General features: G+C 45.3%; 1 protein-coding gene across 2 annotated transcripts in view; it reads left to right on the top strand.

The window, feature by feature from the left end:
- The window catches only part of Fndc3b (fibronectin type III domain containing 3B), a 342,813-nt gene that overhangs the window by 292,030 nt on the left and 35,159 nt on the right, over positions 1 to 15,624 (top strand). For both annotated transcript variants that reach the window (XM_029567042.1, XM_029567043.1), the window contains 4 exons: positions 172 to 344; positions 2,175 to 2,288; positions 2,591 to 2,740; positions 8,388 to 8,668. In XM_029567042.1, the coding sequence (XP_029422902.1) occupies positions 172 to 344; positions 2,175 to 2,288; positions 2,591 to 2,740; positions 8,388 to 8,668 (718 nt within the window). The remainder of the gene's footprint in view (positions 1 to 171; positions 345 to 2,174; positions 2,289 to 2,590; positions 2,741 to 8,387; positions 8,669 to 15,624) is intronic.

Raw genomic sequence — 15,624 nt, forward strand, 5'->3', positions numbered from 1 at the left:
ATACATTATTCATGAGCTTTTTCATCAAGTTGGGGGAGGGGTTCCTTTTGTAACAGAAACTCAAGGATAGACGACCTACATATTTTGCAAAAACTGTAGAAAAGCAAGCACAACTTGGTCAACCAGAAGCACAAGAAATGTTCAAAGATGGACAAATTTCTACATCCCCAGATGTCCCTGCGTCTGAAAGTGGCTGTGAGGTTTCAGAGTACAGCGTGGAGATGACTGAACCTGAGGATGTAGCCTCAGAGGTATACCACGGGCCTGAGCTGGAGTGCACTGTAGGCAACCTGCTTCCTGGAACTGTGTATCGCTTCAGAGTGAGGGCTCTGAACGACGGAGGGGTGAGTGTGAGCTTGCGCACCACAGAATATAAGGTGCGACTGTGCCCACCTGGTGTCCCTGGGTAGCATCAGTTAGCTGTGACCATTGTTAAAGAAGTATCCGTAAGGTCTTATTTCAGAATCAATAGTGTTGTGATTTCTATAGACCGACACTATGTTTCTGTGTCTTTGATCTAATCTTTCTAGTAAGATCATGTTCAGGGTTAGTAAGACCATCATCTTGTATGCACATGCTTTTGATAATTCATAGAGTAATTTCCTATTCTCTCACTAACTTTATCAGTTGTGAGAAATTAGGACTTCTTAATAGTCCTAATGAAAGTTCTATAGGGAGACCAGGGAGCTCACTCAGTCAGGAACATGCTGTACAAGCATGAGGACCTGGGTTTAATCCCCAGAGTCCACATTAACTCTAGACACGGTGAGCACATTTGTAACCTCAGTGCTGGGGGATGGAGACAGAAGGATCCCTGGTGCTGCTGGCCAGCCTAGTCTACTTGGTGAGGTCCAGGCCGGTGAGAGACCCTGTCTCAAAAAATGTGAGGAGGGGCTGAGAAACAAAGGTTGTTTTCTGGCCTGCACACACATGTACCTGTACACACAGGAATACTCGTACTCAGACACACATAAACACACACACCCCTAAAAAAGTTCTATAGCATATTGTCCATATGAACCAGTAGTGTCTTGGGTTGATTTACTTTTGAAAAGTAGGCTAGAGTTCAAAGAAGAGGCCAGCTTACTTCTTTTTGTTTTGATTCCTCTGAAAACTGTACAAGTCTCTGGCTCTTCCATCTGTTGACAGTATGTTGATCATGGACAATGATATAAAGAAAACATATGCATCATGCGAGCCTCTGAAGTGGGGAGACACTGAGGATGCCCTGAGACACCCACAGCAATGAGGGTCTTCTGAATGGAAAATGCCAATAACAAGTTGGTCATGGTAGAGCACACCTGAAAATCCCAGCACTCAGGAGGCTGAGGCAGGAGCAGCATGGGTCCAAGGCTAACCTGGGCTACATAAGGAGATCTTGTTTCAAAGAACAGCTCAGTGTGGTGGCACACTCCTTTAATCCCAGCACTTGGGAAGCAGATGAATCTCTGTGAGATCAAGGCCAGTCTGATTTAAATAGCAAGTTCCAGGCCAGCTAGGGCTACAATGAGACTCTTTTTTTAAAAAAAAAAGAAGAAGAAAAAGAAGAAGAGGGATTGGAGAGATGGCTCAGCTGGTAAGAGCACTGACTGCTCTTGGAGAGGATCCGGATTCGATTCCCAGCACCCACATGGCGGCCACGAACCGTCCTTAAATCCAGATCCAGGGGAATCCAAAGCCCTCTTCTGACCTCCACAGCATTGCACGACACAGGTGCACACACATACATGCAGACACATAAAATAAAAATGGTAAATAAAATATTTTGGAAGGAAGGAAGGAAACAAGGGAAGGAACGAAAAGAAAGAGAGAAGTCAGAAGAAATACCAAAAGTTTGATAACCGGTGATTCCAAATAGATTTTTATGCATTTTAAAATAAACTGCAGTATACACCTGACATTTTCTTGACTGAATAATTTTTGCTTCCAGTGTTGCGTTAAGTGAAAAGTGTTCAGCGAGCCAACATTCTAGGCCTCTTGAATAAAAATAAACACATATGATAAACATTCACCTATCAGGGAAAGAACAGTTTATCCATATACTTCTTAAGATGAAGAGTTAATTGGTTATCTTAATGGTAATGTTAGCTTCACCTTTAATTATAAGCCTTTATATGCACATGCATGCACAAACCATCCTCACATGCAAGCACATGTGTGCTCTTCTCTTTCAGTATGGTCCCTATTCTGACGTGTCAGAAATCACCACTGCTGCAGGGCCCCCTGGGCAGTGCAGAGCACCATGTATTTCCTTCACGCCTGATGGATGTGTTCTGGTGGGTTGGGAGGTGAGTTCAGTACATGCTATACATCAGTTTCTGTTGCATCTTGTACTTTATTCCCAAGTATGAGCTAAAAGAAATGCACAGGCCAGCACGTGACTGTGGATGACTTTTTGTCAGAGTATATAGAAATCTCCTTGGCACATGGCTGACCACTTACAGTTGTGGAAATGGGAGTCCCTGAGAGTCTCCTTGCCTTTCCTTTATACATGTTTGAATACCCTGGAACGTGTTGTCCTCCTCCCCAGGTCAGCTGTACCAAAGGCTTCTTTCTCAGTGACATGACTAACAGAACTTCTGCTCTGCAGAGTCCGGAAAGCTCCGGTGCCGACATCTCTGAGTACAGGTTGGAATGGGGAGAAGATGAAGACTCCTTAGAACTCATTTATCATGGTTCAGACACCTGCTTTGAGATACGAGATCTATTGCCTGCTGCACAGTACTGCTGTAGACTACAGGTAGGTGGGCAGTGTTCAAACATGAATCTCCATGGCAGGTCTTCCCTGAGAGTCAGTGCAGGAAACCAGAGAAAGGCTATGGCGGAGGGAGCGCCAGGAAAAAGAATCCTTTTAAATGAAAATAAATGTTTTGGGGCTGGGCAAATAGCTCACTTGGTAAAATACATGTCACACAAGCATGAGGACCTGAGTTTTGATCTCCAGCACCCATAAAAGTCAGGTGCTGCAGTGTGTGTTTGTAACCCGAGTGTCGAGGGCAGGGAATAGATATAAGTGGATCCTGGGGCGGGGCGGGGGGTGGCAAACAAATAGGCAAAATGGTGAGCTCTAGGTTCAGTGAGCAGCAGACGAAGATACATGACGTTGACCTTTGTCCTACACACCATGCGTGTGCACACACACACACGCGCACGCGTGCACACACACACACATGCGCACATGCACACACACACACACACACACACACACGGATGAGCACGTCTACCCCCTACACACACAGAGTCCTTGCTTAGGTGTTTTACTGTTGCTTTCTGATCATCTGTGAGGTCCTAACATGTAAGAATTCTCTTCTCAATTGTAGCATCTTGCGTCTTGCTTGATCATTCGATAAGTGACCTAGTCCAAGGAGAAGGTGTCCAGTTCTTTAGGAAAGATGCATTCTATTCCACCTCCAGGGGAAAGCCACTTAGAACTGGCACACAGACAGGACGTTCGTATGCCAGCTGTTAAACGGAGCCGAAAGCAGGTGTTTGAACCAGTCTGCTGCCTTAGTGCCTTTCTTGTTACTGTGATAAAAGCCAGTAACAGAAGCTACTTAAGGCAGAAAGGTTTATTCTGGCTCATAGTTCAAGGGTACAGTCCATCATAGTGGGGAGGGCAGAATGGCAGGATCTTGAAGCAGCTGGTCACATCACATCCACAGTCAGAAAGCAGAGTGACGTGTGCGTGTTGCCATTCAGTTCCCTCTTCCACTTGGCTAGTTCAGGATCCCAGCCAGGGGATGGTGCCACCCACGTGAGTGGGCCTTCGCACCTCAGTTAACGCAGCCAAGACAGTCTCCACCACAGGCACCTCAGAGGCCTTCTCCCAAGTGGTTCTAGTCTTTGAAGTTGACCATACTGACCATCATACCTGCCTTGGATTTTAGGACCCCACTTCCCAGTGATCAGATTTAAGGCCGGTTACCTTTAAGCTTCCACATTGGAGCATAAACAGAGTATTGTCAGGAGGCTGCTCTGTTCATAGCCCAACCCCCAAGAATATCAGTAATCAGGGCTTACTTTACTTTATTCATTGGGTACTTGGTTTTTCTCTTTCTAAATCCTCAGTGTCCTGAAGCTATGGGGTCCTTAGTCTCTATTTCTTCCCATTTATCCAGCAACATTTTTTGAAAACTTGTTTGGGGTAGAAGGATGATCAGGGAGATAGAAAGGTTCACAGGATGTGGTTGCTGCCCTTGAGGCAGTCTGTCTCCACACACGTTCAGATTTCAATAGATAAAGACACAAAGATACCACACATAGGTGGCAACCTGAGTTCAGTCTTACAGCAAATGGTTTCTTAGAAGTACACCCCCTGGCCTCTTCACAGAACACTCCCCCTTATAAATTAATTTTCCAGATCAACTGGAGCTTTTTTTTGTTAAGTTCAGAAGCCTACTTCATTTAAATGTTTGTGATTCTTTTGTCGGGTACCACCCTTCCTTTTTTCTTGTTTGGAGCACCTGGCATGTCATTAACCCTTTGTTGATGACTCTGTCACAACACATTATCTTTATCCCAGTGTTGCTGAGTCACCGGGGAAAGGGTAAACTACGTGCCACATTTCTGTTTTTGAAATAGGGCTGGACACAAATGCAGAGCCTGCGTCTGCTGCCCAGAAGAAGTTTTACTCCCTGTGCCTGGGAGTTTTGCTGCCTTGTTAACAGATTCTCTGCTCCTCTTTTTCCTGTAGGACACATGTCATGACTGAACACCGGCAGCTTCCCCAAACTCTGTGTTAAAAGACATAGTCATCAGAATCGACCCTGCTCAACAATCCTGCTCCTCCCCATCCTTTTTAATGTCTGTGCTTATCGTAGAGGAAGCCAGACCCTATGTCACGATGCTCACCACTTCTAACCCCACCACTGGGCTGAAGAAATGCGGCCAGGAGCAGGTCTCCTTCGGCCTATTGGTCTCTTAGTATCTGTGGACCCCATAGAAATGATTCCACTTGGTGTTACTGTATGGTCAGGCTAACCCTGAATATTCTTTTGAGTATTTTATATCCCCCAAAATCTTTTTAATAACTATACTTTTGGGGGTCTTTTTGAGACAGGGTCTCCCTGTAGCCCCAGCTGGCCTGGAACTCACTATGTAGACCAGGCTGGCCTTGAACTCACAGAGATCTGCCTGCCTCTGCCTCCCGAGTGCTGGGATTAAAAGAATGTGCCACCACGCCCGGCTATACTTTTAATAGAAAGTGGGTGAGACATTTCTTGTTGGACCAGGACTCTGAATTGTTTCCTGTTCTTTAGGGATATTTTAATTAACAAATATCGTAGCTTGATGGTAAATCTCTTACCTGCTGTGCTTGAGGCCTTGAGATCAGTCTTCAGTAGCTCCCCACCCACCCCCCAGGCACATATATACAAAAGAAGGACCAAAGTAATTCTGTTGGTAAAAGGTATTTATATATCAGAGGTACTATTACTTAGTAAAAGATGCTTTTCTTTTGGAAACTGGTAATTAGAAGTGGTATTAAATCAAAGAGGAGTTTTCTATATGGGCAAGACTGTGAAAGAAAGTGGGTAGAATCCTGGAATGGAAGGAGCATTTGCTGGGAAAAGCGGTGAGATCTGAGCCAGGGCTTGCATGCGGAACAGTGATAGCGGTCATCTATCCTGCTCTGATCATTCTCGGCATGTGAAGCATGAACATTGGAAGGAGAGAGTCGCAGGAATTTCTCTGCTGTTCCTGTGGCTCTTCTATAAGTCTAAAATTAGTTCACAATAAAAGGAGTTTTGAAAGAGTTCGAGACATGGTGTTTTGTTCATGGTTTTCCCAGTTGGTGGGGAGCTAGGTGCCTCGTGCTGGCCTGTGACCCTGCCACAACTCAGTCTTAGCATCATTCTGTGAGCTGCATGTTACCATCCCCACCTGACCCCGAGGAAACAGGCTCAGGATATGCTTGTTGTACTGAGCTCAAACTCTAAAATCTGCCTTCCTTCCCTTTCGCTACATGGTGGCTCAGAAGCCTTTGCTGAGAGAACTGGCTTTCTCAGTGTCTTATTTTTGTCATGATAAATTTACATCCAAATAAATCTCTAGCATGCGTGAGGCCCTAAGTTCAATCCTCAGTACTGCAAATGAAAATTTAAGTTAAATCTCAAAATACGGACTCTTAAAATATGTTTGTGAAGTTAAAATTCCTATAAAAGGATGGTCACAGAAGATTACCAGAGGTTCAGCAGGAATCTGACATGAACCACAAATATCTTGAGCCACAAATATCTTTTTTGTTTGTGGGAGTTTATTGTTTTTGTTGTTTAATTAGTAAAGCAAGGAACTGTAAGTTTTGTTTTAGGCCTTTATAAATTCATTTCCTTTAGTTTTGAAATTATTGATGCATTCTCAGGAGTAACTAAGAGCTGGGTTTCCTCACTTTTAAGAAGCTTGCCAAATACTCTACTCTGAAAAAGAAATTGTTTCTATAACACTTAAGGGAACGTGTCTTCAAACTCAGGTCCTGTTGCAGTTGTTAGGAATGTAACTCTGAACCAGACAGGCAACTTTGCACTTACGTAATTTTCAGAAAAGTAAATAAATGAACTTTTCGTTAGTAATGAGTGTTATGAAGAAAAATCAAATGAAGAAAGGGAAGGATCAAAGAGGGTGGGTCAGGAGTGACTGCGAGTTGAAATGGGATGCTCAGGGAAGGCTGGCAGAGGAAGACAAGGAGCGGCAGGTTTGAGGCCCCGGGTGGGAGCACATGCAGAATCTCTGCGACCAGTGAGTAAGCTACCAGAACCAACAAAAGCAAGAATAGCAGATGATGAAGTCAAAATGCTAACAGGTATTTTCAGGGGAGACGGTTGGCAGGTCAGATAGGATCTTTGGCTTCTTTAAGGACTTCCATGTTTATTCTGAGTTAGGTGGGCACCCATCAAAGGGATTCAAACTCAAAGGCCTGACTTGAATGAACAGTGTCTCTCTGACGACTGAATACAGACTATGGGGCAGGGCCAGTGCAGATACCAGAGAGGAGGTCACCACATTAACAGGGAGAGTGCAGTTGGGCTAGGGTGACATCGGTTGTACTGGTGGCCATGATATCAGTTTCAGTATGGGAGAACAGGTATCCAGGGAGCTCTGCAATTTGAGGAACTGGAAGGATGGAGGAGATGACAGGCGATACAGGGGACTGTAAAGGAGGCAGGGGGTGGAATTGAGGAGCCTGTAATGCTTACTTGATGTTCAGACAGAGATGTTCACAGGCAGCAGAGTACACATACACCAGCCTGGGCATCAGGGACAGGATAATGGCATTTGTTCCCAGACAGGATGAGATCTCAGAAACTTGGTGAGCTCTAGGAGAAGACATGTCCTGGGGTGAGCCACCATGGTGTACGCTCAGTGAGAGGTCAGGGGCCTGGGAGGACCAGTGCAGTGTACTGACAAGTAGCAGGGAGTGAAGAAGAGACTTAGAACAGTGTGGGGTCCTGAGACCCAGCAGATAGGTGTTGGAAAGAGCTGGGCATGCTCAGTACATCAGCTGTGGCCATCTAGGGAGGTCACATGGGCCCTGGAGATTTTCTTCAGATATGATTTTGTTGTTCACATGGAAGACAGCGGATGGCCTTTTTAAAATCCCTGTTGTGTTTTCTGAGCAGCAGTAGTCTTAAAGATCAGATGAGCTGGATTCCAGCCCCATGGGTGTCTACAAACCTGAAACCCCTGTTATTAAGGGAACACTGAGTTCCCTCTGCTCTGTTGCCCTCGGGGGTTACTGTGAAGACCAGATAACAAACCTCGTAAGCCAAGTGAGACTCCCAAGGGTGGTGGTGTTTTCAAGTGATTTCATTAGCGGTAAAGGTGGCCATGTTTTCTCTTGGTTTATTATGGAGAAAGATTTGTACTTGGCGTTCTTTTGGAAAACTGTCACTAATTAAATTGAATGTTGTTTAGGATTTATTTCTCCTTTATGTATCTTTCACCAAAATATGCTACCTAAGATTACCTGAGCTGAAGAGATGGCTCAGTCATTAAAGTGCTCACTGCATAATCATTGTGAACCTGAGTTCAGATCCCCAAAACCCACACAGAAAGCTAGGCACAGAGAAGGTTGTGTGTGGTCACAATGCTGGGGAGGTGGAAATGGAAGTGTATTTAAGCTCATGGGCCAGCAAGTCTATTTGAATCACAGAGCTCCAGGTCTCAAAAAATAAGGTGGAGAGCGATTAAGAAAGACCTCTGGCCTCTGCATATACACACACACACACACACATATACACACATAAGCACACACACATATACACACACATACACATATAAACATACACATACACACACATATGTACACACAGGCCCACATTCTTAACAGTTGTTAATATGCATGTTAGAGTATGCTGACAGTGTGGTGTGATCTTGACCACTCTGTTTTTCAGGCCTTCAACCCAGCAGGCGCAGGGCCATACAGTGAGTTTGTCCATTGCCAGACACCAGCCTCTGCCCCCGATCCCGTCGCCACTCTCTGTGTCCTGGAGGAGGAGCCCCTCAGCACGCACCTGGACTCATCCTCTGTGTGCCTTGTACTGAACTGGGAAGAGCCGTGCAATAATGGGTCTGAAATCGTTGCTTACAACATCGACCTCGGAGACACTAGTGTCACTGTGCGCAATACCACCACCCACGTGATGAAGGACCTCCTTCCAGAAACCACATACAGGTAAGTGCAAAAAAATGGGAATGAAACTGTGTCCACATCATCACCAGGGCTAAAAGTCCTTCCTAATTTAGAGGCCAAATCAGTGCATTCCAGCCATTCCCTGTAATGTATATAAGAGTTCTGAATGCAGATGAGGCTTAGAAATTTGTGTTGCTTTATACCTCCAATCAGTTACAAATCCCCATGATTCCTAGCTTCTGAGGAGAATTCCACCCACTACTTGAAATCACTTTTTCTCCTGGGCTCTTGTCATCGCTTCTTCTTCATATATTTTCATGGTGACTCATCTCACTGCACTCTGTGGTCAGCTGAGTACCTGCCCGCCTCAAAGCAGGACACCCCCATCCTTCTGATTTCTGCCACAGCAGGTTCACGGTCACAGAGAATTTAATATGAGAGATTTCACTCGGGCTCCCACAAGGGGACAGAGAAAAGGACTTCACACCCCACTAGACAGACTCGGCTGGCATCTGCAGTCTCCCCACGAGTTCCTCACCTTGCTCTTCCTCACACTTGTTTCTGTTATGTGGCCCTTCAAGCCTTCAAAACATTTAGCTCTGTCTCCAAGTCATCATAACCCATGAAAAACCAAAAGGTTACAGTCAACAAGACCATCTCATTGAGAGAGGGGCAGGAGCCATCTCTGGATAATCAAGGGTGGCCCAGCACGGGCTCCTGGTCAGACTCAGACTCTTGGCTTCTCAGCGGGTGGAAGAGAGCATCAGCTCAGGCTCAGACACTCTGTTGAGTGTCTTCAGGCCAGGTGCTTAACTTCTGGGTCCCAGTTTCCTCTTTCAAATGAAGAGAACAAGATGACTTGCCTCACAGGTGTCTTAAATAGTGAGTGTTCAATCTTACAGTCAAGCCAGCAGTAACAGCAGGTATCCAGCAGTGACCATCGGAAAGCCGGTCATCCTCAAAATCCTCCTCCAACAAAGCTGATGCTTCCTAGGGACCGGGAATGGCCAGGGCGGGCGGAATTGCTGCTTTAGAAATGTTTACCATTGGTTCATCACTTCCTAGGGACCAGGAATGGCCAGGGCGGGCGTTCCGCCCTGCTGCTTTAGAAACGTTTACCATTGGTTCCTCACTTCCTAGGGACCAGGAATGGCCAGGGCGGGTGGAATTGCTGCTTTAGAAACGTTTACCATTGGTTCGTCACTTCCTTGCTTTCTGCAGTGCTTTCTAGTTCTGTAGTCTGATAGACTGTGTGTGTGTATGTGTGTGCACGCGTGCATGTGTGTGCAGGTATGTATATGCATTGTGTGTGGAGGCCAGAGGATAATGGCCTTAGGCCATCCACCTTGTTTTTTGAGACAGGGTCTCTCCCTGACCTAGAGTTCACTGCAAGATAGGCTGACAGGTCAGCAAGTCCCGGGGATCCACCAGCCTCCACCTCCCCAGTGCCAGAATTACAATTTGGTACCACGGGGATTTTTTTTTTTTAATTGCGGGGGTCTCTCCCTCTCTTTGCGGGTCATTGGCCACCGGCCCATGAGGGCAGGGAGAGCAGAAGCGGCGAACGGGGTCAGGACAGCCAGTGAGCACTGACAAAAGACAGCCCTTCCAGGGAAGCTGGTCCCAGGTGCAGTGAAACAGCAGAGATACAGCCCCAGACACAGTGAAACAGCTCCATTTATTCAGTGGGAGAACTAGAGAATTTATAGTGTGGAGGCAGTAGCAAAAGCCTCAGTTGATAGGTGCTCATAGTATGCTTTATTTACATGTGGTAGTAGGCTCCTATCTTCCAGACTATCAGGCAATGCCTGATTATCATATAGAAAAAACCTGGGGGTAGTTTTTACTCCAGGTAGCTATGCCAAAGGTCATGTTTCAGATCCGTGCTTGGTGGCACTTTCCAGGTGAGCCAGGAAGAGAGCAGGAGGCCCCCTGCTGAAAAGGGGAGTCCTTCCATTTGGCGCCGAGCCCCTTAGGGCTATCCGGACATGGAGAACTACAACCCTAACAGCAGGGTTTCCCAACATTTAATGTGCGCTTTGGGGATCAAACTCAGATCCCTGTGCTTGTATCACAAGCAACTTATTGACTACGCACTCTTTCTAGCCCTAGACTGTCCACTTTTTATCAGAAACCAATGAAAGAAAGCACCTCATAGCTGTCAGGTCCAGAAGTTCCACCTTGACTTTCCTGTTACCTGCCTGTCTTTCTTGCCAGAGACTTCTTTTATGAATAATTCCTACATTTGGTTTGCTTCTCAAAACAGTGACAAGGTTTTTTTTTCTTTCTTTCTTTTTAATACACATTCATTGTTGTAAGCAGTCTCTCCTGGCCACAGCATACACTGAGGGTTTATAGAACACTATCCTGGCCTTCAGAGTACTCATAGACTTCAGGGTCATTTAAGCAGCAACCTGGGAGAGTAGGTGATCATAATAAAGGGACATTATACACCAAGTCCTGTTGGGGGTTTAGCAAGGAAGGCCCAGGCTCATGAGGGACAGGATCATTACAGTAGGTAGCACTGCTGAGATGAGCAATGTGATCTAAATAAAGGAGGTCAGGGTGAGGGTGTTCTTATTTTTGGCTTCTTAGCCAATCCAGAAAGCCTGCATTTTTCATTCCCCACTTGTTAACCAAGTGCTAAAATCTTGCTGTGTTCAGACCTCTCCAGGTTCTGGGGAAATCCAGAGGTGATTAAACACAGAACTTGACCTCAGGGAAGTTCCCCAGCGTCAGTCAGTGCTCTAACAAAACCTGACCATGAGCTCAACTTCTTACGGAAAATGATGGAGGCACTGTCATCTCCCAGCTGCTCCTAAGAGATCAGGTGTTGTCTCACCATGATCCCTCAGGTCAGAACTTTGCCAAAGCCACACAGGCCCAGAGACTAGGGAGCATTTTATATCATCACATGGTCCACATCCTTGTCTGCTCCAGAGAGGACACACATCCTCAGCTTGGTCCTCTAACCGTTCAAATAAGAAAGTTTATAAAGACATTTAGGGGCATGCTATTAGCCCAAGAAGTTCCCTTCTTCCTGTTTGCCCACAACTGTAGAAGGGTGAGGACGGAAGTATGCTGATAAGACTCGTGAACTGACTGCAGTCAGACGACTCCTGGGTACAGAGGCAAAGATGTTCAAGATACTGGTTTCATAAGAAAGCCTGTCAGAAATACCTTCCAGGGACTGGGAAGATGACTCAGTGGTTAAGAGCATTGACTGTTCTTGCAGAAGACTTGGGTTCGAATCCCAGTACCCACATGGTGGATAACATCCATCCATAATTCCAGTTCTAGGGGATCCAATACCCTTTTCTGTCCTCCACAGGCATTGCATGACACAGGTGCACTTAAGTGCATGCAGGCATACACATAAAAGAAAAATAAATCAATTTTTTTGAAAAAAAAAATACCTTCCAGGTACAACTGAATAGGTGATTTTAAAGCGTGTTAGAAAGTATCTGAGGATAATTCTGTAATGAAGACGAATGGTTTAGTACTGAGAGTATGGAAAGCTTAGATTAAAAAGTTAAGAAAAAAACTTAAAGAATTTAGTGGATGTAGCACACATAATCCAGTGGTGATGTGCTCCAGCTAATAATATGCTGAACTAAATCTGAAAATCACATTAGGAAGGTGTCACCTTTCAACTTAACTGGGTGACTTGGAAGATGCTGCTTAGACAAATCACACGAAACTTAATAGCTTAGGAAAGGCCAATCATACTGTATGTTCTGCCCCCTCCACCAAAAAGATTTGGCCAAAATCTTTGTTGGCTTAGTCAATCAATTAAAAATTGGACATTGCACATGAAGATATTAAAGTAAAAAATACTTGAGGTTCACCTTTGTACAACTTTAGGAATTTAGTTTTTATGGGACAGAATTGGATGTTCCATGGTAAAAATCAGGTCATCACACAGCCATGGAATATTACATCTCAAAAACAATTGTAGCACTTGCAGTGAAACATGGAAGGACTATTTCAAGGAACTAAGGGTGTAATTTTGGTCTGGTTGACAGTTACCTTGTCTTTTTCTGTCCCATAAATTGGTTAAAATATAAATGAGTGGATCACGATGTTCTAGGTAAAAATGAAGAGACGTTTTAAGCAGGCATGGTACTCAGATAAAGGACTCATGTCTTGTGTTTGATTTTTCTTTCTTAATGCACAAGAGTCAGGTTGTTCTACCTGGAGCAGATGCACCACTGTAGTGACCCTGCTGGACCAGGAAGCTTCAGTGGATCTGTCACTTCTCCATCAGCGCTGGCTGAGCTGCCCATGGAGACTGCTGGCACAACCTGTATTTGAAATTTGATTGGAATTACAAAGCAATTTTCAAAAGCATTACATTGAAGTTTAGAACCTTATTTGAAATTGAATTTGTGTTTTGAAGAGAAAGAATATTACTGAAATGGAAACAGCTTCCTGCCAAGTGGAGTCATAGGCCCTCTGAGCTGAGAGAGGTCTGGGATCGCCTGGTGTCCCCTCCCAGCACAGGCCTGAGCATCCCCCATGACTGGACAGTGGTCCTGCTTCAGGTCACTGGCCATTCCACTGCGTATATGAACGACTCTTTTTACAGAGCTTCCGTGTATTTTATCAGAACCTTTCTGATTCTAAAGTCAGTTCATTTGAGACATCCTTTAGAGCTGCAGTTTTCACAGCGTGGTCCATGGACCAGCAGTACAGCATCTCCAGGAGACTTACCTGATACGATGCAAGAGATCAGGCCTCACCCTCGACCTGGGAAGTATATTAAATATTAATATATATTAATCCAGGCTCAAAAAGAAAACCACACATGTTCTCTCTCACATGCAGATCTTAGCTTCTAATTTTTGCATATGTGTATTTTTGTAGGAGTGCATGTGGTTAGATGGTAGGAAACAAGAAAAAGGCCATGAGAGGAGGAAAGGGAGGCTTGAAGGGAGAGGGGCAGGGAGGGTATTAGTTCAGCACCTGTGATAAGAAAGTGGAAAAGGGACAGACAGCCAGGAGTAGAAGGTTAAATGGGGAGGGACAGGGAGAGGGTTGGTCCAGCTCCTACAAGGTGTCCCCTGACCTCCACAGGCTTGCTGTGGCACACAGCACAAAATAAATAAGTGCAAAAAAATTTGCATGATGTTTTTAGAAGAGGAAAATGCATTTTGATCATGAAGCTCAGCCCTGAAATGGAACTCTTATCATTTGGAGTCTATAAAGTGAGTGGCATTATCCCCATTTTTCTGAAAAGTAAACTGAGGTCCACAGATTCCCTAACAGCAGTATTTAGAGGCAGATGTGGGACTAGAATCCAGACTAGTTTCTTCCATATACTGAAACATTCCCTATTCAACTTTTTTTTTTTTCTTTTTTTGTGCAAAATTGTAACTTCAGGACTCATGACTTGACTCTGCATGACTTGGTTGATCATATATAAAAGTTTATGTGCAGTTGTTACTAAAATCAGTATCCTTACATACACAAAAGTCTAGGTGTGGAACTCAGCATTCTAGCCTGATTAGACTTCCAGGAGATCCTGGTGCAGGTTGAAAACCTCTGTCCTGGAGTCGTGATTCCTCAGTGTCAGCGTACATGGCAGTTGCCTGGAGAACCTTAGCAGAACCCAGGTGTCTGAGCTCCTCTTCTGCAAACTGTGGCTTGTGGATCCCAGCGGGGTGCCCAAGCATCATGGTCCTAGAAGGTCAGATATCTGTCATCTCACTGTCCCCATCATTCCACTGTTTTCTCTAGCATGGTTCTCCATAGCTCCTCTGCCTTCTCTCTGACAGACTGTCTCACGGTAGCCTCTCTCTAGTCAGACCTCCAGCAGCGGCAGTGGCTTGGTAGTGCAGGTCTGCCTCCTTCCTCTCTCCATCCTGAACAGTTAGCGAAGTTGCCTGAGATTACTTTTTCTTTTCCTGGGCAACCTCATTATATGTCTGACTCATACTGAGCTGGCAAACAGCTAAAAGTTGAAGTAGGTTGGTTTGTTACGCACACTTAGGCTCTTTTTTTGCTAAATCAAGGGGGGTGAAAATAACGTTTATTGAGTTCTTATTATGTGATAAGCACTATGTTCACTGCCACAGATGACTCATAGATGACGTCAGCATAATGAGATGTGATGGGTTTTGTTGGGAGAAGGCAGGTTGCGAGTATGAGTAGCTCTGAAATAACAGACTGGAGTTAACATCAACTTCAGTTCCATACCCACTGTCTCTGTCACCTGTGGCTAATAATTTAGGCTTCTGGTGCCTCTGGTGCCAGATCTGTGAAATGGGACTAAAAATTTTAACCACCTAACAGTGCTTTGTGTATCAGATGAGATTTCAGCTACCTCTTCTGGGGTGGTAGATTACTGATTGTTCAGGGTTTGGATGGGAAAGAAGTGAGCCTGGAGTCAGGTTCTGGATTGCCCCTTTAACAATGGAAGAGGTTAGAGGTTTTCCATGCAAAACAGTGTGAGAAAAGTAAGCCTGAGCCTGGAGGTGGACAGTGACATTGTGGTCCCTGAGCTGTCAGGGGAAGGGGCTTGGCCCTGGTCATCTCAGCTCCCGCTCCAGGAAGACCTCTCTGAAAAGCTGTACTCTGAGCCCATCTTCCCCCACAGAAGGAATTTTGTGTATTTGCACTGTTACCCCTTTCCAGGTGATTCTCTTTGGCTCTGTTCTTTTTTTCTGAAATAGAGGATTGGGTGGTGGGCTAGAGTGCGTGTGTTGTGGGACGCTCATCCTCGCTGCTGGGGTGTGTCTCACCCCAACCTTCATGGGGCCCTGGCCTCAGCCGCCCTGCCCATACTCACAGCAGTATAAGACTGGGTGACTGATCTGCTAAGGAAAGTCACCTTCCCCTGAAGGACACTGTGTTTCAAGTATCATTTTCTTTTAATATAGTTACTGTCAGAAGTTTGACTGTCCGTATCCATGCACTGTAGAAGGCTGTGTGACCTTCTGAAGCAGGAAAACAGCTGGCATCTGGACGAGGGACACTTTAATAGTGGGCTTGCGATC

This window comes from Nannospalax galili, unplaced genomic scaffold (assembly GCF_000622305.1).
Source record: "Nannospalax galili isolate Female #2095 unplaced genomic scaffold, S.galili_v1.0 scaffold1021, whole genome shotgun sequence".
Lineage (NCBI taxonomy): Eukaryota > Metazoa > Chordata > Mammalia > Rodentia > Spalacidae > Nannospalax > Nannospalax galili.